The sequence below is a fragment of the Lissotriton vulgaris genome, chromosome 6 (assembly GCF_964263255.1).
Source record: "Lissotriton vulgaris chromosome 6, aLisVul1.2, whole genome shotgun sequence".
Classification (NCBI taxonomy): domain Eukaryota; kingdom Metazoa; phylum Chordata; class Amphibia; order Caudata; family Salamandridae; genus Lissotriton; species Lissotriton vulgaris.
In genome coordinates, this window is record NC_141694.1 from 1,036,037,474 (window position 1) to 1,036,059,955 (window position 22,482).

At 44.6% G+C, this 22,482-nt stretch overlaps 1 protein-coding gene across 1 annotated transcript in view; it reads right to left on the minus strand.

The window, feature by feature from the left end:
* The window catches only part of THBS2 (thrombospondin 2), a 728,644-nt gene that overhangs the window by 84,954 nt on the left and 621,208 nt on the right, over positions 1-22,482 (minus strand). Inside the window, exon 20 of the mRNA XM_086927100.1 lies at positions 16,920-17,017. Within this exon, the coding sequence (XP_086783226.1) occupies positions 16,920-17,017 (98 nt within the window). The remainder of the gene's footprint in view (positions 1-16,919; positions 17,018-22,482) is intronic.

Sequence of the window (22,482 nt, forward strand, 5' to 3'; positions counted from 1 at the left end):
CTAGGTCCCTCCTATGGGTGGGACCCAGGAAGGGGGTGGTTACACCCCTTTCCCTTTGTCCAGGGTCACGCTGGGACTGGGGCTGGTGTGCCCCAGAACCGGTTTGACCAGATTATGCAAGGGGAAGCCTTGTGCGCCCCAGGCACTGTCTGGTTTCTTTCAAACCTCCCTGCTTCAATCCACTATCTCCTGTCTGGGGTGGTGGGACACCTCCCTGTGACAGGAAACCCTTTGTCCAGGTCTCCTCGGCTGAGTTTCGGTCAGCAGCAGGAGGTCAGACTCGTGTCTGTGGCAGAAGCGCCCATTTTGTGATGCTGAGGCTCTTTTAAAAATCAACCGCATTTCAGTAAAGTAACATGTCTTCTCCCTCTAGAAGGGTGGGATGCTATCCCCGTCGGCAGGACTGTCGAGGGGATAGTATTCCAAATCGTATGACACTTTACATAACATGTTTTGATAAAGCCAAACCAAAGTTAACATATAACCGCGATGGATTATAATGCATTTAATAGTATATGGTATGGCATTATCCCAGAACAGCTAAGGTAGTTGGTCCCGACAGCTGCAGACAGGCTCAGCTCATGCTAGAACACTATCTCACATAAAACCAAGCACTCTGCCTCAAGGATTCATAAGGCCTGCCATAGGAGTGACGTATAGGTATTATATGTGTCCAGATATAGGTTTAGATATAGGTATACTGGTAAACAGACATAATATCGATTCCAAAATATCGATTGGACAAAATATCGAGTAAAAAATATAGACTGGACAAAATATAGACTAGACAAAATATAGACAACAAAAATATTGAGTATTATCGACTAGAATAGCCAAAATATCGAATCAAAAATATAGAATAGACATAATATAGACTAGAAAAAATATAGACAACAAAAATATCGAAAATAAGGTAAGTTATTAATATTTAATAATATTTGTGTAATATAAATCTGTAGCGGGTTGTGGGTTTATAGGGAAAAAAGTGGGAAGTAATTTAATTATCAATAATTAATTATGTAAATGTAATCTAATTGTTAATTAAATAATAATTGGTAATTAATTAAAATATAATTGTTAATTAATTAAAAAAGAATAATTGATAAATAATTAATTTTTAGTAAGTTATTTTCTGTAGCGGGTTGTGTGTTTATAGGGGAATAGGGTGGGAAGTAATTTAATTATAATTAATTAATTATGTAAATTTAATCTAATTGTTAATTAAATAATAATTGGTAATTAATTAAAATATAATTGATAATTAATTAAAAATAAATAATTGATAAATAATTAATTTTTAGTAATTTATTTTCTGTAGCGGGTTGTGTGTTTATAGGGGAATAGGGTGGGAAGTAATTTAATTTTAATTAAATAATTATGTAAATTAATTATATCTTTTAAATTAATTATTAATTGGTAAATAATTAAAATATAATTGGTAATTAATTTAAAATAATTAATTGGGAATAGTAATTTTCACCCCTACGCTATCCAACGCTTTCCCTACTGTTGCACCCACTGGAGTGGGAATAGTAATTTTTACCCCTACGCTATCCAATGCTTTCCCTACTGTAGCACCCACTGGAGTGGGAATAGTAATTTTTACCCCTACGCTATCCAACACTTTCCCTACTGTAGCACCCACTGGAGTGGGAATAGTAATTTTTACCCCTACGCTATCCAACTCTTTCCCTACTGTTGCACCCACTGGAGTGGGAATAGTAATTTTTACCCCTACGCTATCCAACGCTTTCCCTACTGTAGCACCCACTGGAGTGGGAATAGTAATTTTTACCCCTACGTTATCGAACGCTTTCCCTACTGTTGCACCCACTGGAGTGGGAATAGTAATTTTTACCCCTACGCTATCCAACGCTTTCCATACTGTAGCACCCACTGGAGTGGAAATAGTAATTTTTAGCCCTACGCTATCCAACGCTTTCCCTACTCTTGTACCCACTGAAGTGGGAATAGTAATTTTTACCCCTACGCTATCCAACGATCTCTTTAATGTAGCACCCACTGGAGTGGTTACATTAAATTGAAACCTTTTGCTATGCTACGGTAAATATATTCTATATGTTTTATTAATAACATGTATTTATATATATATGTATTATTATTATTAATTTTTAAAGTTACATTAATTATGTTATAATGTTACATTTATTTAATAATTTTAACAATGTTTATATTAAATATATTTAATATTATATTAGTTTTAACTTATTTTAAAGAAATAAAAAAATCGATATTTTGACAGTCTATATTTTTAACACTCGATATTTTAAACTCAATATTTTTGTACTTACCTTAGTGAAGATAGAAAGTCGATATTATGTCCCTCGATGTTTTTTCATCGATATTATGGGAACTCGATATTTTGGTAGTAGATATTATTTCAGTGATCCAGGTATACTATATATAAGCAAGAGGTGATTACACCAACTTGCCCCAGCTGAGTGATCAGCCAGTTGTGCCAATTTAAGAACCAGCCAGGGGTGGCAAAAGCTATGCTGCAGCCCCTGGTAGGCCTTGGATGCACCTATGCCCTTGGCACCTATAGTGCACTATATAGGGGCTGACAAGGTGTCCAGTACCAATTAGGTTATGCACCTGGGGTGCATGGAGTCCATTTTAAGGAGAGAGCAGATAGACTGGGGCCCTGATCAGCAGGGAGCCAGGCCAACTAAGTCGAAAACCAGCTAAACACAAGGCAAAAAATCTGGGGTAACCATAGTCAGGTGTCCACCTTCCTACACTATCTATGTACACAGAAGATATTTGCCTGTTCATTCGCCACCTGGCAAGAAATCTGTCTCACCAATACCACAGAATCCGCGAGTCCCTAGAAAAATTATATATAAACAGACAAGCACAACTCAGCAGGACACACAGCCTTGGAGGAAGTCCTCTTTAAGAGGATGGGATCCCGCCATCCACCGAGGTGGCTTGCTTCATCATTTGGGATCTCCTCTTGGCTGCAACCTGGTACAGCCAAGGAGCTACATCTCCTTGCTAGTGTAAAGGAGGAGCTCACTGATGTTTTAGTGTAATCCAGGGGCTAGATCTCCTAAGATCAATGAAGCAAGACACAGTGTGGTGAAAGTATGTGGTGCAGTGTAAAAAGGAAAGTGTGTTATAATTGACTACCAGGAGAAAAATGAGTTTATTAAGTATCCTGTGGTAGGAGATAGGAATCTAACTCCCCTAATCCAGGAGGTGATCCAATATGGTCGATACTCTGGAATTCAGATCAGTTGGGAGAAGGCAGAAGTATTTCTATTGAATTATGACACTGAAAAATCAGACCTCAAATTTCCAATCCTCTGGGTGAAAGACTCCATCAAATATTTAGGAACAACCTTACACAGGGACAACGAAGAGTCAATATGTTTGAATTTTGGCCCACACATCAAAAATGTTGCACACCAGGTAAACGCTTGGATCAAACTGCCATTATACTTAGCGGGGAGCATGGCACTTATAAAAATAAAAATCCTTCCAAGATGTCTATATGTGTTTAATATTTCTACATTCTTAAATAGAGATTTCTACGAGACACTGATAACACTTTTCATTACATGAATCTGGGCAAATGGACAATACAGAATTAAATGGGAGACCCTATTCTTATCTTATGATAAACGCAGATTTGAAATTCCGACCTAGAGACAAACGATATGGTGGTGTAGGAACACTACATTACGTGGTGCTACATCCCCAAGAGGAGACTGTCCTATCATATTCCAGATAAAGAACAAAATTTAAATATACCCTTGGAGTCGCTTCTGCCAGTGGGCCTACCTAGTTTTAGAACTTAGATTCTCACTACTGCAGCCTCTTGCTGGGCCTGGTATATGCTGCAACAAAAGGCAAGTTTCAAATTATTTATTTTCCTGCATTAAGACTGTCCAAGAATACCCTTCTCCCCATGACAAAAGACACCAGGGCAATGCACACTCTGCCAGTTGCGAGGCAGACATAAGTGGGTTACTTGTATGTTGATGGGATTTTTATATCCCTTGAGCAGTTTGGACAGTGCAGTGGCCAGAAACCACTCTCTACTTTACCTTACATAATGGTATTACATACAGTCTGGGAGTCCCTACCGGGGTTCTTGGAGGAGCTGCAGGAGGTGCCTCCACGGACGCAGAAAGTCAAATCACCAAATGCTGCAAGGTGGGTCTCGAGACTCTATTTGATGTTTTTAGAGCTTCAAAAGGTGATTGTATTGCAACATAAATTAAATGAGAAAGATATTTGGGAATTGAATTGATGCCTGCCAAGTGGAAATACTGTTGCACTCAAACCCAATTAGCATGGACTAATCACAGACATAAGCTTATCCAATTTGAGTTCCTAGACCTATACTGTATTACACTAGCTAGGCAATATAGGATGGATCCCTTCTAGAACCCACCTTTGCTAGAGGTGCAGAACAGATTGAGCGGATTGTCCTTGCATTTCCCAGTACAGGCAGGAAATATTTCTTGCATTATCAGACATGCTGGGGTACAAACTGACACCAAACTAAGGTATGACTCTATTGAGCTAGTTTTGACAAATGACAGGTGGAAACCACAGATATGTAGCAATTGCACTCCTGCTGACTAAAAGGAGAGTAGAAAGGTACTGGTGCAATACAGCAGCCCTGAGTAAAGACAACTAGAGTTGAAACCTAGTCATCTGTAATGCTCCATCTGAAATGTATACCTCCCTTCAATCTGTCACCTCAAGGCCCAAGAATATTTGGTGACCAATGAAAGCATATCTCACCAGGATAGCTATTTGGAGAGGATGCAGTAATTGCAGAGGGTGGAGCTGATGGTGATGTTTAATTAGATACGTGAACACACACAGACTATTGAAGCGGATTAGATTTCTTGCATCCAAGCTATGATACCCCACACCCACATACCGAGGACTGCCTGACACCTATAAATGTACATAGTTCAATTTCCAAAGACTGAGGTTCAATTGTGGAATATATATTTAAGACTATGTAAATGCATGGTTGTTATTTTCTCTCATTTAATGTGATTCTTGGTTTAAAATCAATAAAAACGTGGAACGAAAATCTGTGGTGGGTGAGGGACTAGGGCGTGGCCCAATATATTTTATATGGGAGGGGGGCATGCATCCCCCCTCCCTGACTCTCCTTGAGGCTCGAGGCCAATATTACCTAGGTCGATCTGTGAATTAAGATGATTGGGTGTGCAGCTCCTCCTCCTGGTCCTCCTTTATGTCCAGGAACCCCACCTCTCAGAGCCAAAGTTTAGAAAAAGGGGAAGGGGAGGTTGCTACCCTCTCAGAGGCCCCGGGGACCACATCCTCATGGGACTGATATACTAATTGAGGGGATGGTGCAAATGCCCCCCTCCCTTAGCCATACTTTGGCCTTGGCCTTGTGGACGCCACCCCAGGGCGGCTGTTGGACAATGCCTCAGGGACCCCATACCCAAAGGCACCATGGGCAAAATGTTTTCCCTGCCACAGCACCCATCATAAAAAGTGCTGTGGAGTTCTTCAGGTGGGCACTAGGGGACCCAACCATTTACTTTGCCCATGGGGTTGCTTGCAAGGAAGCAGTTGCCCTGAGGCTCACCCTGTGGCCCATAACAAAAATGAAAGATGTGGGTTTCCCTGGAAGGCACCAAGACACCAAAGAAAATCATTTTTTTTAAAACACCATACATGAATAATGAGTGTCAGGAGCAACTCGGGTATTACTCACTAATCCAAGCAAGAAGCACCCCATAATGCCTACGAGGGATCCTTATTTACATTTTTTGGATCACTGTGGGGCCCCTAGAGGTGCCACCAAGCATATTTTTTATGTTGTGGGGGACTAGAGGATGTGCTGGAGGCCCTCACCAACATAAAAAAAAAACAGCAAGTCTCCTGGGTTATAAAATACATACAAGAGAGCTTACAATATTTTTTAAATGACTCCTAGATAAAGCTCTATGATCTTCAACCGAGTGTAGGGGCCTCATGTTGATGCTGTTTGTATGGCATTGTGGCTACAAATGTTAACAGGAAGACTCACCTTTTTGCCCACTCTTGAGGGCAGAGTAAGGTGCAGAGGCTGTCGCCCTGTGGATGCGACGGTAAGTCTCCACAGGACACGCTTCAATTTTTTGATGTTCTGCAGCTTTTATGAACTACCTAGGAAGTCCTTCATTATTTCGATTTTGAAAAAGGCTAATTTTTATTGATGCTCACAGGCAGTATTATTTTTATCTGCTTAGCATTTCAAAATCTGCAGTCAGGCTTTGATCTAGTTGTGGTCAATCAGCTCATTTTTAACACACTATCTATGGCATGATGTATATTACAATTGTTTTGCACATTTTACTTGTTCACTAAAGGTGTATGTCGGATAAGATGAGTTGTTTTTATTCAAGTTATTTTTTCTTACTCGGTTTTGCCTGTGTGAGTCTGGCATGCTTTGTATCTTGCTCTTTATACACAGTCTTGGTTACTATTTTAAATTGGTATGTTTTTATTCATGGTAGTCATTGTGTGTGCTTTTATGGTTTTTGTGCAAGAAACCAAATAAAGATAAAGATTGATTGATTGAAAAAACAGAAAGACTCAAAGATATGTTGATTCTTCTTTTCTTGAGTAAAAGTGTACTCATTTTCTATTGCAATAACTTTCACTAAACATTGCACTGTGTGAATTTTTTGTTTTGACCCTTTGACAAAGTCAGTAGATCACTTTACTTAAAATGACACTCTTTATATTGCCCTACGTAAACAAATGATGGACGGAATGATGAATTAATCATACATTCACCCCCAATCAAGAGATCTGGGTTAAATCCATCGTTCTTTTGCTCACCATGCCACCCCAGTTTAGACCCAGCCATATGCAAATCAGTCTTGACCATGTGCCTCATAGGCACAGTCCAGACCTAACTGACAAGCCAGATCCTACCTGGACCGGAAAAAAGCATCCTGGGACCAGTTTCTGGGTATTACCCTTCATCAGTAAGGCTAGCTTGAATCCAGTGGCACAGTGAGCAAGGGACCCATGTCTGGCCATACCGCTCCCGCATAGGTTGAAAAGTACTAGGCAAACAAATGATGGACGGAATGCTGAATTAATCATACATTCACCCCCAGTCAAGAGGTCTGGGATACATCCATTGTTCTTTTGCTCACTGTGCCACCCCAGTTTAGACCCAGCCATATGCAAATCAGTCTTGACCCTGTGCCTCAAGGGAACAGTCCGGACCGAACTGCCAAACCAGGTCCTACCTGGACCGGAAACAAGCATCCTGGGACCAGTTTCTTGCTATTAGCCTTCATCAGCCAGGTTAGTTTGAATCCAGTGGCACAGTGAGCAAGGGACCGACTTCTGGGCATTCCCCTTCCACTTAGGGTGAAAAGTGCTACACAAACAAATGAAGGACGGAATGCTGAATTAATCATACATTCACCCCCAGTCAAGAGATCTGGGTTAAATCCATCATTCTTTTGCTCACCATGCCACTCCAGTTTAGATCCAGCCATATGCAAATCAAACTTGACCCTGTGCCTCATGGGAACAGTTCAGACCGAACTGCCAAGCCAGGTCCTCCCTGGATTGGAAGCAAGCATCCTGGGACGGGTTTCTGGGTATTACCCTTCATCAGCCAGACTAGCTTGAATCCAGTGGCACAGTGAGCAAGGGACCCACATCTGGGTGTACCCCTTCCACTTAGTGTGAAAAGTGCTATGCAAACAAATGATGGACAGAATGCTGAATTAATCATACATTCACCCTCAGTCAAGACATCTGGGTTAAATCCATTGTTCTTTTGCTCACCATGCCACCCTAGTTTAGACCCAGCCATATGCAAATCAGTCTAGAGCCTGTGCCTTATGGGAACAGTCTAAGCATGGGCAGAATTTGCGAATTCGTAATCGCGTTTCGCAAAAATCCGCCAAATTCCGCGAGCTTGCGAAATTTTTTTTGCGAGTTCGCAAGATTTTTTTTACCAGTTCGGGAACGAGAACTTGCGCAAGCGGTCGCAATGGTCGCAAACATGTTGCTTCAACTTAACCAGCCTGCTCGCGATGCCTTTTTCATGTTTCATGTCGCAATGACGTGTTCGCGATCGCGGCATCGCTCGCCCAGCTACCAAAATCTCTCAGGGCACGCGAACAGGGAGGAAAACTCATCAGTGAACGCAGAATCATGGTAAGTCAATGCCGCATGCAAGATTGTATTTTTGAAGCGCGAACAAGAAAAAAAAATCTTCCAAATCGCGAATTTCAGATTTTTGGGAAATTTCGCGCGATTTGCGTATCGCGAAATTGCCAAAAATTCGGAAATTCCACAAGAGGAACAAATTTTCCGCCCATACTTAAAACAGTACAGACCGAGCTGCCAAGCCAGGTCCTCCCTGGACCGGAAACAAGGATCCTGGGACCAGTTTCTGGGTTTTACCCTTCATCAGCCAGGCTAGCTTGAATCCAGTGGAACAGTGAGGAAGAAACCCATGTTTGGGCATACCCCTCCCACTTAGGGGGACAGGTGCTACTCAAACGATGATGGACGGAATGCTGAATTAATCATACATTCACCCCTCAGTCAAGAGATCTGGGTTAAGTCTATCGATCTTTTACTCACCATGCAACCCAGATCTTTTGACTGGGGGAGAATGTTTGCATTGTCAGCATTGCAATGTCAGCATTCCTTCAAGCATTTGTTTGCTGTAACATTTATCACCTTAAGTTTATACGGTATGCCCAGACGTGGGTCCCTTGCTCACTGTGCCTCTGGATTCAAGCTAGCCTGGCTGAAGAAGGGTGACATACCCCGAAACCGGTCCCAGCATGCTTCTGGCAGTTCCGTCTGGACTGTTCCCATGGGCACAGGGTCAAGACTGATTTGCATATGGCTGGGTCCCAACTGGGGTGGCGTAGTGGGCAAAAGAACGATGGATTTAACCCAGATCTTTTAACTGGGGGAGAAAGTTTGCATTGTCAGCATTCCGCCTATCAGTTGCTTGCTGTAAGATTTTTCGCCCTAAATGGGATGGGTAGGCCCAGACATGGGTCCCTTGTTCACTGTGCCACTGGATTCGAATGTAAACACCTGGCTGACCAACTCGCTCGATGCTATCCTCCCTAAGAAAAGACTACTTACTAGGGGTAGGAGAGTGGGTTCAGCTCCCTGGTACACGCCAGAGCTGAGAACATTGAGGAAGGGCTGCAAGAGGCGGGAGCGGATCTGGAGGAAGGACTGGGGCGAAGTGAGCCGGAGAGAATATCGGGCGGCTCTTAATACCTATAAATCCGCCATTCGGGTAGCGAAATCTAAGTTCTTCGAGGAGAGAATAGGTCTCTCTTCTAACTCCTCGAAAGAGTCGTTTAAGGTCATCAGAGAACTTCTGAAAACTCCCGAACCTCCGGTCATTCATGACAACCCGCGTGAGAAATGCTCAGAACTAGCCTCGTTCTTCAAATCCAAGATAGAAAACATCTTGGCATCCCTCTGTCGGCCAGCTCAGGAGCCACCCTCTGTCTGCAACCCAGGGTCTCAGCCGGGGGTGAGGACAGCAGAGCTGGACTCCTTTGGACCAGTCACTGTGGACGAAGCTCTTGGGGTCCTGGTGACCGTGAAGAGTGGGTCTCCGAGAGATCCGGTACCGATGAAATATCTGAAGCAGGTAGCCTCTACCATCGGTGGCCCAGTGACGGACCTTATAAATCTATCCTTCACCCAAGGAGTGGTCCCCCCCAGTTGGAAGGGAGCGGTAGTTAAGGCCCTCCTGAAGAAGCCCAGCCTGGATCCCGCCGACCTTGCTAACTTTAGGCCTATTTCCCTGCTCCCCGGCCTTAGCAAGGTGGCGGAGAAACTTGTGAATAGGCGCCTTTCGGGTTTTTTGGAATCCAACTCCCTTTTGGGTGAATCCCAAACGGGCTTTCGCCCTGGCCAGGGGACGGACACTGCCCTGCTGGCAGTCGTGGAGAATGCCAGGAGCATTTTGGATTCAGGGGGATCGGTGGCAGTGATCCTCCTGGACCTTAGTGCGGCATTTGACACCGTAGACCATCAGGTGTTACTCCAGCGGCTGTCGGGGGTGGGGGTCTACGGGATGGCCTTGAAATGGCTCGCGTCCTTCTTAGAAGATCGGACGTTCGAGGTCTGGGAAGGCCACGAGAAGTCAACATCGGTCCCTCTCCAGTGTGGTGTGCCACAGGGCTCATCGTTGAGCCCCACATTGTTCAACATTTATATGGCCCCACTGGAGAGTGTGGTACTGCCACTGGGTATTAAGATCATCAGCTATGCGGATGATACCCAGTTGGTGGTAGGGCTCCCCCAGTCGGCGAACCAACCCGACTTGCTGCACACATGCCTAGCTAAGTTCTTCACCTGGATGTGCAACTCAGCACTTAAACTCAACGGTTCAAAAACCGAACTGATGATGCTGGGGAACTCCCCTCCTTCCTTGTCCCCAAGTAGCTGGCCTAGCTGTCTGGGAGCGCCACCCACCCCAAAACAGGAGATTAAGAGCTTGGGGGTGTGGCTGGAGCAGGACCTCTCTTTCAAGTCACACGCAAAAAAGACAGCGGTGTGTGTTTTGGCCTGCTCCGGTCAGCCCGGAAGATCCTACCCCTCCTTCCGATGGCCACTAGGAGATTATTAATCCAGGGGCTCATCATTTCACGGCTGGACTACAGCAATGCGCTGTTTCTGGGGGCTCCAGAATCAACTTTAAACAAACTGCAGCAAGTGCAAAACGCTGCTGCCAGGCTTTTGACGGACCTTCCCAGGTGGCAATCAGCCAGACCCGTGCTGAAGGCGCTTCACTGGCTCCCTGTTAGAGAGAGGGTGAAGTTTAAAGCACTCTGCATGGCCCATAAAATCTTGCAGGGGAAAGGGCCACCTATCCTACAGGGTATGGTTCAATCTTACAAGGCCCCTCGCGCCCTTCGCTCAGACCAGCAACATCTTTTGCAAGTCGCGAGAGTAAGAAAAGCCAGGACTGGCGGTAGAAGATTCTCCGTTAATGTGGCTGCTTTATGGAATTCCCTTCCGCTTGCCCTGCGCTCCGAAACTGGTACCTTGCGATTTCGCAAACTCCTAAAGACCCATCTGTTCCCTGCTTAACGCTTTCTCTGCTATGGTGTGTACTCTGGATGAGCGCTGGGATGCCCAAGGGTAACCACGCGCTATATAAAATTCAATAATAATAATAAAAATAATAAAAAGACTGGGACTCCCATGAGCAGTGGTTCTGCTCTAACAGCAATACCCCTGGTGCCAGCTAGGAACCGCAAATCCAGCCCACTCTGCATTGGCCAAGCCCGGCCTGTGCCTGAGTAACCCAATACCATGAGGACGTCCCCTCGGTGACTGGGACCCGAAGTCCAGTGCCCAAAGACCCTCCTCAACAAACCAGATGATGCCTGCAGCCTCAGAACATGGGACCCCTTCAACCCCGACCAGCCCAGCGTAAGATTTCCCAACCCTGAAAGACACCCCTGCACCCGATGCCCTGCGGCCCCCTGTGCCCTCCTTTTGGGTACCTACCTCTTCTCCAAGATCCCAGCTTAACTCTCAAAGTTGTGGTCGCACCTGAAGAATCTCCGTCTCCGAGCCTGCAGCCTTTGTTTACTTTTTGACTTTCCCATTGGATAACATTGAGCGCCCGACGGCTCAAAAGCACCCTGCAACCAGCCACCTGAGTGCCGCTGAAAGTGCAGCTTCTACCCTACTCTACTTCCCCACTTGCCCTGAGTAAGTGACCAGGAGCCCAGCTCCCACAGCCGCGTGGCCTGCTTGCTTGCAGCCACCAACCAAAGGCCCCCTACCCTCCATTGGATTGCATTCGGCCTACTCGCTCCGCACCCGGCTGCCCCTGTGCCACTGAGGGTATAACCACTGTACCTTTCCAACCCTGGGAGACCCCTGAGTCTATGCCCAGAACCTTAACTCTACCAGTCGAGTACTTACCTAAAAGCCAATTACTCATTTTCCTTCCGTAGGTTAACATTGACTGGTTTTCACTGAAATTTCTTCTAAGTGTGGAGTCTTGAAACTTTAAAATATTCATCTAAAATCAGCCGAGTGTCGATTTTTGCAAACTATAAAAAGTCTTCAAAAATCATACCAAGTACCAAAACATAATTGCTTACATGTCTTAGGTAGAGGTCCCAGTACTGAACGTAGGAGTCCAGTACTGGATTACAAAAGTAACGAGAACCTTCCATAGGATAACATTGCTTGTTTTTCACTGAAAAGTTTCTAAGTGTAAACTTTGAAAATACATTTATATTCTTTAAAAATCACAACTGTAACCAAAACGCTTTTACTTAACGGACTACATAATTTTTCAGGTTTCCTTGGTGTTTGTAACGTTAAATGCTTTAATAGAAACATTGCTAAAACATACCACAGGCACATCAAGACATTGGCAGTAACCCTAGCACAAAGAGTAAGTACTGGGCAAATGGTAGCATAAGTAGAAGCAGCATAATGTTCTATCAAACAGAGGAGGTACAAAAAGAACTGCAATTTGCAAAAGACTGTCGAGGGGATAGTATTCCAAATCGTATGACACCTTACTCGAGATGTTTTGATAAAGCCAAACCAAAGTTAGCATATAACCGCGAGGATTATAATGCACTTAAGAGTATATGGTATGGCAATATCCCGGAACAGCTAAGGGAGTTGTTCCCGACAGCTGCAGACGGGCTCAGCTCGTGCCAGAGCGTCATCTCACATGAAACCAAGCACTCTGCCTCCAGGATTGCTGAGGCCTTCCAAAGGAGTGGCTTATAGGTTAACATGTGTCCAGTTAGGGTTAGATACAGGGATACTATATCTAAGTAAGAGGTGATTACACCAACTTACCCCAGCTGAGTGATCAGCCAGTTGTGTCAAATATGGAGGCCAGGCCAGGGGTGGCACAATACATGCTGCAGCCTCTGGTAGGCCTTGGATACACCTATGCCCTGGGTACCTGGGGTACACTGTTACAGGGGCCTATAAGGTGAACCAGTTCCAATTCGTAATGCACCTATAGTGCATTGGCATCAATTTAGAGAGAGAACAGCAGGCTGTGGGTCTGATTAGCAGGCCCACAGCCACATTAAGTCATAAACCAGTGAAGCAAAAAGCAAACATTTGGGGTGACCATAGGATAGCAGACCCTACTCTCTTACAGCTAGGACATCTGAATTTGTTTTTTTTTATTTTCTACTAAAATTAAAAATCCTTTTTTGTGTCCTCGTATCCTCTAACCTAGAACACCATTTGTATGAGACAGTAGTAACCATTGATACTGCTCAGAAGTTAGAGACTGCACCAGGAAGTGGAAAAAGGCTGCAAATTGGTGACAGGCTGTGTGGATTGGAATCCCAGTTGCAACAGAAAATACAAATCTAGTTTTTCCAGTAAAAGAATAAGGTATTACGGGCATCTAAGATATTGAAGAGCCAGGTGACATGACTATTTTGGGCATGAGTCTTGAGGACTTTAGATCAACCTGAAGGTTGTGTGAACTCAATATCACTAAATGAGTTAAAACTGATTTACTTGAGGTGGCTCTCAAGCACAGAAAGGGGTGTCACAGATGCAAGACTGAGTTAAAATCCTAACTCGCTCACAGAGCTGACATCTCAAAGCATACTGAACCTTCTGCATTGCCCTCAAACCATAATCTTTTTGAAAAATGACAGCCCTTTAACTTGCACTCTGCTTCTCATTAAAGTAGGTCTAAAATGACTGGATTTCACCAATTATATCACGTAGTCATAGGCATGAATGACCCCAATGGTATTCATAACTTTCTAACTTTAAATGGTGATTAATCAAACGTGCTTGTTTCTTTGACATTTTGCTGGTTGGGCAACTTTTGAACACTTGTCGCATGATGATAGAGAAATATTTGGCTTGGTCACAGATTGTTCACCCTAACTATTCACAGTTACATCAGATAGTTGGGTGGTGAATATAGTGACAAAGGAGCAGGTCTCTCGGAAGGCTATGCTCAACAGGTTCAAGAGTCACCAACAACATGTCCAGAAAGAACCTAAAAAATGTAATCAACATTTCTGTTCCTTAATGTACTGGGAGACCTAGAAAATATCCTACCAAAAGTGTTTGCAACTATCCAGGTATAGGCACTGTTACCCCCCTTAAAATGCCAATGAGGTTTCCGATTGAGGAAGAAATGTTATGTCTTCAGCATGGAGGCCTCTTAAGGTGTAGGATTAACCACAATATTTCCCCATCATACCATAGGCAATCTCCTACTATGCTTGTTTTTTGGTTTTTAGACGTTTCTAAAGAATTAATCCTGTATCCATAGACTATTACTGCTAGTGAAGGAAGGCTGGGAACATAATCTGAGGTCCTGCACATTCTAAATTGTGGGTTATGTCTTTGACCACAGTGGAGAGATAATGCATCAGATGCACAAGGTAAATGACAAACTTCAGGCTAGTCAAAAACTTTATGTTCAGAAGATTATCCTTACTGGCTACATGAATAGCCAGGAATTCCTGGTCATGAAACCAGCTGGTAAACAGACTTGAAAGGATAATGAATAAAAACAATACAACATTTTAAAAAAGGTGAATACAATCATCTACACAATTGACTTTGGTTCCACTATGAATCCCCACAGGCTGTCCCATGTGAACTAAAAACCATTTCAGAGGTCACAAATCAAAGAACAGGAGTACAGGAGCCCTCTTTCAGAAACTGTGGATTCTGTCCAGCATTTACTAGCTTCCAAAGGATCTCGCACTCATTCTATCAGTATGTTCATTGTATAAACTTTAATTAACACTGTATAGTTATCTACTACCACAAATAACTAACCAATGTTAAAAATAAAATAAAAATTAACTTAAAAAGGTATTCCTCTTTATAGTTAGCTGGGCAACCACAAGATAGATCTCCAATGCACAAATCATGATCAAAAAGAGGATATCACCACAGGTAACAGTACAACCTACATAATGAATGACATTGCTGATTTCATTATATGTAACTTCACCAAAGACATTTATGTCATGACAGAATCTGCAAATAGTTGAACTTTGTCAAGTAATTTTGCTAAAAGTGATTATGCAGGCCTATTCTCTAAATCTGTCACCTAAAGTCCATCTCAATGTTGACAGTAGTTCTGGGGACTTAAAACTACATCTAATGTGTTTAGTGACATTTAATGTTTGTATGGGTAACTGCAACAGTCATTGCCATTAATGTAATTTCTGAAGGGATCCTTAATCGTTAATAGTAGTACTGTGGCCTAAAATTAAATGCCATGTCTGGGAAAATATTAATTAAAAACATTTACAACTATAGTAGCCTTTTTGTTCTTTATCTCATGCAAGAGGACATTTAGAAATTGACTGCAATATGGCAGCCTTACAATTGTATTTAATGTGTTCGATTGTATGTTTTGGATTGAGATGTAACTACAGGAGGCTTTCATTTCTACATTTTTAGTCTGTGAAAAGACTTTGATGGTAGTACTGTAGCTATACGTAATATGGCAGCCTTACTACTGCAGTTAATGTGTTTGATGTTATTCTTTGAATTGAAGTGTAACTACAGAAGTCTTTATTTCCATATGTTTATTCCGTGAAATGACTTTGAAGATGGTACTATAGCCATACAACTGAAGACACAGGTCATGATATTTTGTCACTGCCTCTGGTCAGTATCTTATTCTAAGTACTTTCTTGGTACAGCCTGTGGCCTCGATCAATGAGCGTTTTGTATTGCCTGTACATGCCCCGTGCCCAGCAACCATTTACCTACTTGGCATTACCCATAGCTAAGTATATAGTGGACTAGATATGAGGTCTGACATTTAGTCATACTCTGTGCCCAGTATCCCTTATTTCGAATCAACTATTCAGACTCTCCAGATGTGGCCAGTGAAAACAAGGCATTGCCTTCTACCAAGTTATGTGTTCTACATCCATGGCTGCAGTACTTGATGGGTACAGGTGTTATGCCCATGTACTTGTCAAAAGGCAGGACCCACTGGTCATTCAGTAGCCCGTAGTATACAATACATATAGTGCATAACCTTAAGGAGTGACTTATTTACAGCACTGTCCAAAATGCCCTGGGCAAATGAAAGCCCTGTGCCCAAAGATTCTTGTCCAGTCTTCATGTGTCTTATTTTCCCTTTTCCTGAAATGCAGTGAGCAATTTTTTGCTTACCAAACTGTACAGGATTTTTTGAAAATGCTAATACTGGTTCCCAAACATGGAACACGGGCTCATTAACCGTGTGGTTTGATTTAGTCATTTATGTGGTGCAAAATTATGTTTAGGAATTTGCCATGGCCTTAGCTGTGTTATGGTGCGCTCAACTTTCTCAACATTAACCTGAGCAATTATTATGAATCAGGAGGACTAGTTCATGAATGTTTGCTTCATGAGGGCAGTAAGAAAATTCACAAGAAAGGGATTTTAATGTTGCCTTTTTGGGAAAAACATGCCATTTTCATCCCTAAGTGATGTGCTGGGATCTCTCCATAGGATGCCACATCCTCACCTTGCTTCTGCATGGGCTCCACAAACATTTTACAAAAGTTTTACGAACAAGGTTGACAGGTTTGATATCCTAAAAAGGACCAAAAGGAAGCAGCCTCTGTACCACTCGGATTACATTTTAGATCTCAACTCCACAAAGCACAGTCATTTTGGCAGGCAAGAATTTTCTTTTTCAGAATTCTTAAAATCTACTGAATGAATTGACACCAGACTCAGCAGTTTTTACTGTAATTTAGGGAACATTCATATGGCATTTTCAATGGACAATGCAACTTTTAGGAACTGCTTACTGTCCATACCATCTTGACCAATCTATATTAACGTACAGAACCTATTAGCATAAAGGTCATATTTTTAGAATATTTCATATGCAATAAACTGTCTCTCACCTAATGAAACCAGTTTTAGGCCTGTGAGTCAGGTGCCACCTGTATGCAGTGTAGTCCTTCCAGCCAACATTCTTGGGGTCATGCCATAAGGTGCGCACCTAAAAAATAAACAGAGTTGCATGAATGAACTTCACAAGAGAGTTATATTTTTAAAAGCTACTTAACACTTCTCCTCCAAAAATGCAACTCACAGACAGATTAAAAAGATGTCACAAAGATAACTTGTGAAACAATTACATTAGACATTACAGAAAAACTGTCATAGTGAAACCAGTCAAAAATTAGATTAAAAATAGCACAGTAAAAATAAAAAGTGTGTTCTATAACAGTCTTTGAAGGGACTCTTGAGATTGTCAAGTCATGACACAATGATCATTGCCTTGAATTCATTAGTTAGGAAATGTTCATTTATTTGACTAAATGGGCCACTTCTTCACTTGATGAGATTCCATTTCTGTAATCCAAGTTGACATTCACCAGTCAAAGCAAAACGCATGGTTTACGAGTTTGTGGCAGCATTAGAAACTCAAAGAAGGCTTCTGGTACCTGGCGATGTAACTAAAGCTTCTCATCTCGCAAGACATATGATCCCTCATCACAAGTTGCGCATGCATCTCGATTCTGCCTTAAGCAGGCCTTTGGTGCTGAATTGAGATTACAAATTCAGTAGGAAATCCCACTCTCGCTTTACATTTTGACAGGAAACCCCTAGTGAAATGTGAATAGGGAAAAGTGCCTGAAATGAGGAAAAACCATGTGGAAATGAATGTTGAAACTGATTTCCATTGTTACTCCTCATTCCAAGGACTAAAATTAGGAATTTGCAGCTGTGAAATAATGACCCTGCAGTATCAATACTATCTCTCTGGAGGGAAATCACAGCTATTAAAACCCGCACACTCATAATGAGGTTAACAGAATAGCGTTCGGAAAAATGAAAAACAAAAATAAATTCCAAGTAAGATCTAATTCATTAAACTCCTGGAGGTCAACAAATTGGGTGGCAAGCACATCAGTCCCAACTTGCTAATTCATGATACCAAAGCGCCATCTATACCATTTGTTTCCGTGCTGCTTTTTAGAAATCTATTGGATTACAGAATTTTCAAGTTGATTATTGAACTGGTACACAATCTGACCTGCACTGAGCATACGTGTACACAGGTACTGTGCGAGGATGCTCTACCATCCTGATATGGCCCCTGAAGATAAAAAAAGATACACTTTCCAGCAATGCGGATCATATAAATATCTTCGGGTCGAATTTGCGCTATGTAAAACTCTAAAAAAAAAAATTTTTTAAAGCAAATCTTCGCACTGTTTGTAAGTTTAATGCAAGTTGGAGGATCTCATCAAAAACAATAGTTTTCTTTCCTGTGGTTTGTTTGATCAGTGTTGTAAAAAAAGGATATGTGTGCTGTTAACGTCACAAGTAACCACAATTTTAGAATCAAACAATTTTATTCAGCAGGCACGTAGCAGTGAACACAGCTGGGCTGCCTACATCCACAGGCCGGCAGAGCGGAGTCAAATTGCACAGAACACAGTAACACAGCCATAGGGTCTACAACCCGGAGGGCGACCCGGCGAAGGTGGGCTAACAGCCAGGCGGTGAGTCCATGTAGGTAAGCGAGGCTGCTTTTTGTCAAAACCAGAAAGGAAAACAACCCGAAAGAAACCGACCCCTCCCGCCCCCCCAATACCCAACCAACTCTAGCTTTCTCCCCCCCCACCCCTCCCACCCTCACCGCATCAGCATAGTTCAGAAAACCCTCAGAATCCCAGGGTCAGAGACCCCGTTGTTGTCCTAAGACGACCTAGCAGCAATCATGCCATCATGCCACAGCCCCAGGCGGTTCCAAGGGAATAAGTTGTAAAATCTGGAGGAATTTGGGGCACGTGACCTCCCGCAAGTCCCGGGACAACAGGTGTATGAAGGGTGCCCAAAGCTTAGCATACGTGTCCCCTTTACCATCCACACACAGGGAAAGCCTCTCCATCCCCAGAAGCAGCCATAGGCGCCTAATCCAGTCCCTGGGGTCAGGGGCGTCCAGTGAGCGCCACTTCGAGAGGATCACCAGGCGAGCCGCCAGGAGCGCCAGCGCAATCTGTCTACCTCGAGGGGAGCGCAAGGGAAACGCCTTAGGGTGAGGGAGGCCCAGTAGTACATATTCCGGAGCCCTGGGAAAGATGATACCGAAAGCATTGTCTATGTCATCTAAAACTGCTTGCCAGTAGCCCACCAGCTTGGGACAGTGCCAGAGCAAATGGGAAAGAGTGCCTGTAGCGCCGCAGCCCCTCCAGCAAAGCTTCGAGCACTTGGGGTCCCACCCATGGAGCCTCGCCGGTGTGTGGTACCAATAAGTCACGATTTTGAAGGCCGCTTCCGCTCCCGCCACATTCGCCGCTGTGTGGTGCGCGCGATAGAAAATTTTTCCCCATTCCTTACTCGTCAGGGGGCGGCCCAACTCCGTCTCCCAACGAACCTGTGCCTTGGAGCGCTGCGGGTGGTGGCGTTTCATAATGAAGGCGTACAGCTCGGAGATAAGCCTGCGCTCGTCTTTCTTGAAGACCACCCAGCGTTCCAGAGGTGTCATTGGACGAGACATGTCCGCGATGTTATCAGGAAGCGTCACCCAGTGCGCTACCTGCGAGTAGTGAAAGGCGTCAGCCACGGTCAGCTCAAAGTACTCCCGGCGCAAAGTGGTGAACGGTATCAGCCCCTCCGGCTGAAAGAGGTGACCCACTCTCTTACAGCCCAACTCCCTCCAACGCTGGAAGACCGGCGAGGCGCACCCGGGGGGGAAGTCCGGGTTGTCAACGATGGGCGTCAGTGGGGATGGGAAAGTGGTCCAGCCACGCCTGAGAGCTAGACGATCCCACACCGCCAGGGTCGGGGAGGTCACCGGGGAGGAGTAAAGGCCCCAGGACCTGTGCCTACGTGGGAGCCATAGCTCGCGCCAGATATTGCGCCCAGCCACAGTCTGGTCCATGAAGAGCCAGTGCTTGCTGGACAGCGGTCTATTCCATTCCAGAATGAAACGTAGGCACGCCGCCTGGTAGTACGCCTCCACGCACGGGAAGTTAAGGCCGCCGTCTTCGCGCGGCGCCATGAGGCGGTCAATAGCAATGCGAGGGCGCTTATGGTTCCACAAAAAAGTGGTCAGCAACCGCTGGAGCTTCCGTAGAGTTCCCGGGGGGGGCGCAAAGGCAGCATCTGGAAGAGATAGAGGATGCGGGGAAGGATCGTCATTTTGATCGCCGCGAGGCGGCCCAACCAGGCCAGCTGCAGCCGGGACCAGTCTGAGACGGACTTAGCCGTTTGGTCAATGAGGAGCCTGTAGTTGAGAGCAACCGTTTGCGTGAGCGTGGGTGCCAGCTGGATCCCGAGGTACGGGATGGCCGACTGGACCCATTGGAACGCGAAATCGGCCCCGAGGTCCCGGACCTCCTCTTCCGGCACCGAGAGGTTCAGAATTCGGGACTTCGAGAAATTGACCTTGAAGCCGGCCACCAGGCCGAAGTCTTTCAGCTCCTGGGAGAGATATCTCAGTGAGGAGCGCGGGTGTGTGAGGGATAGGATGACATCATCCGCATAGAGGCTCACCTTGTGCTCCTCTGCCCCAAAGCGCACCCCCTGTACGTCCGCATTGTCCCGGAGGCGTTGCGCAAAAGGCTCCATATAGAGCGCGAATAAGAGGGGCGAGAGAGGGCACCCCTGCCTCGTCCCCCGGGTAATCGGAAAATAATCCGACCGACAGCCGTTCACTTGAACAGCGGCTCGGGGGGAGGCGTAGAGGCAGCGGACCCAGCTAACAAACGAGTCCCCCAGCCCGAACTTACGCAGGACCGCAAACATGTACGACCAGTCAACACGGTCGAAAGCCTTCTCGGCGTCGATGGAGAGGAAGCATGCTTGCGTACGCGACCGGCGAATCAAGTCCATCAGATGCAGGAGGCGTTTGGTGTTCTCTCCGCCCTGACGCGTCGGAACAAAGCCCACCTGGTCGGGTTCAATGATACCGTCCATAAACGGGCTGAGGCGAGCGGGTAACCACAATTTTAAACGTAGTTTAAACAATGTGACAATAATTTCAGCTTTTGAGCACACACCCCTGACATACCTTTTCAATAGTCTAAACGTGTATAGTTTTTGTTAAAGTATCTAAACCTCTCCAGTATGCTGAAACAAAATAAAATGTTAAATAGTCTCATTTCGATTAGTTTGGCAGTGACATAGCAGATGTATAGTTTGAATTCAGACAAAATGGGGCTTATGCTTTATCTTCACATGGTGCCATAAGTACACAGGGTTTTGATGTGCCAAACCATATGATTCAGTAAAATACAGGGTATCCAACCTCCCAAAAAATGTAAAATATGTACATACCTAATTTTGCGACAATGTTGCGATTTGAGAAACTTTTTCCAAATCACAAAATGTGTTTAAAACCAGTGTTAGAAGTGGGCAGGAACAGAAGGGCACGGCGTGCCCCTACTTTTAAAAATGATGCTAGTCCGTTCCCCTACTTCTTGTTTTTAAAAAAGCGTACTTGGAACTTTATTTTTCTCCCTGTGTGGTGCAACGTGCATATTGAGGAAGGCCTCTGCAGTGCACCCGACTTCCTACTGCTCAATGGTTAAGGTCCAAAGCAGGCTATCATGATGATTTGCATAATGAGTTCGTCTTACCGAGTAGAGTTGGATGGATCAGAAAAACTAGTAAGAAATTAAAAGGGGATTGTGTAGTGATAAACTTCAGGAATCCAATGCTTGTTAAATATCTATGACAACATCCAAATTATCTGTTAGTAATATTGCTGAGTTGTCAGATAAATGTGCGGGCAGATACTTGATGCCTTACACAGATACAAGATACTTGATGCCTAACACCAGATACAAGAAAGACAGTCACCCTGGCCCTCGTTAGCAGCAGACTCGACTACGGAAACACCCTCTATGCGGGAGCTCCGGCCAAGCTCATCAAACGACTAGAACGCATCCGAAACGCCTCGGCACGACTGATCCTCGACATACCCCGCCACGGCCACATCACCCCCACCTGACAAACCTGCACTGGTTCCCCGTCAACAAGAGGATATCCTTCAAGCTCCTCACCCACGCGCACAAGGCAGTCCACAAGACCGGCCCAACCTACCTCAACAGACGGCTCTCCTTCTACTTCCCCAACCGCCAGCTACGCTCCACCGACCTCTCACTCGCCACCGACCCGCACATCCGAAGAACAACCACCGGTGGGAGATCCTTCTACCACCTAGCTGCCAAAACATGGAACACCCTCCCACTGAGCCTTTGACAGACCCAAGACCTGCTGACATTCAGGAGGATACTCAGGACCTGGCTGTTTGATCAGTAGCGCCCCGAGCGCCTTGAGACCCTCACAGGTATGTAGTGTGCTTTACAAATGATTGGTGATTGATTGTTTAAGAATCGCTTCTACCAGAAAAAAATCGATCCTCGATCTATGCCCATATTTTTTATTATGGAATGATGTACTTTGCAGAGCTCCTACCCTCTCCCTCTATAAGTTGCTAAGAGAGTG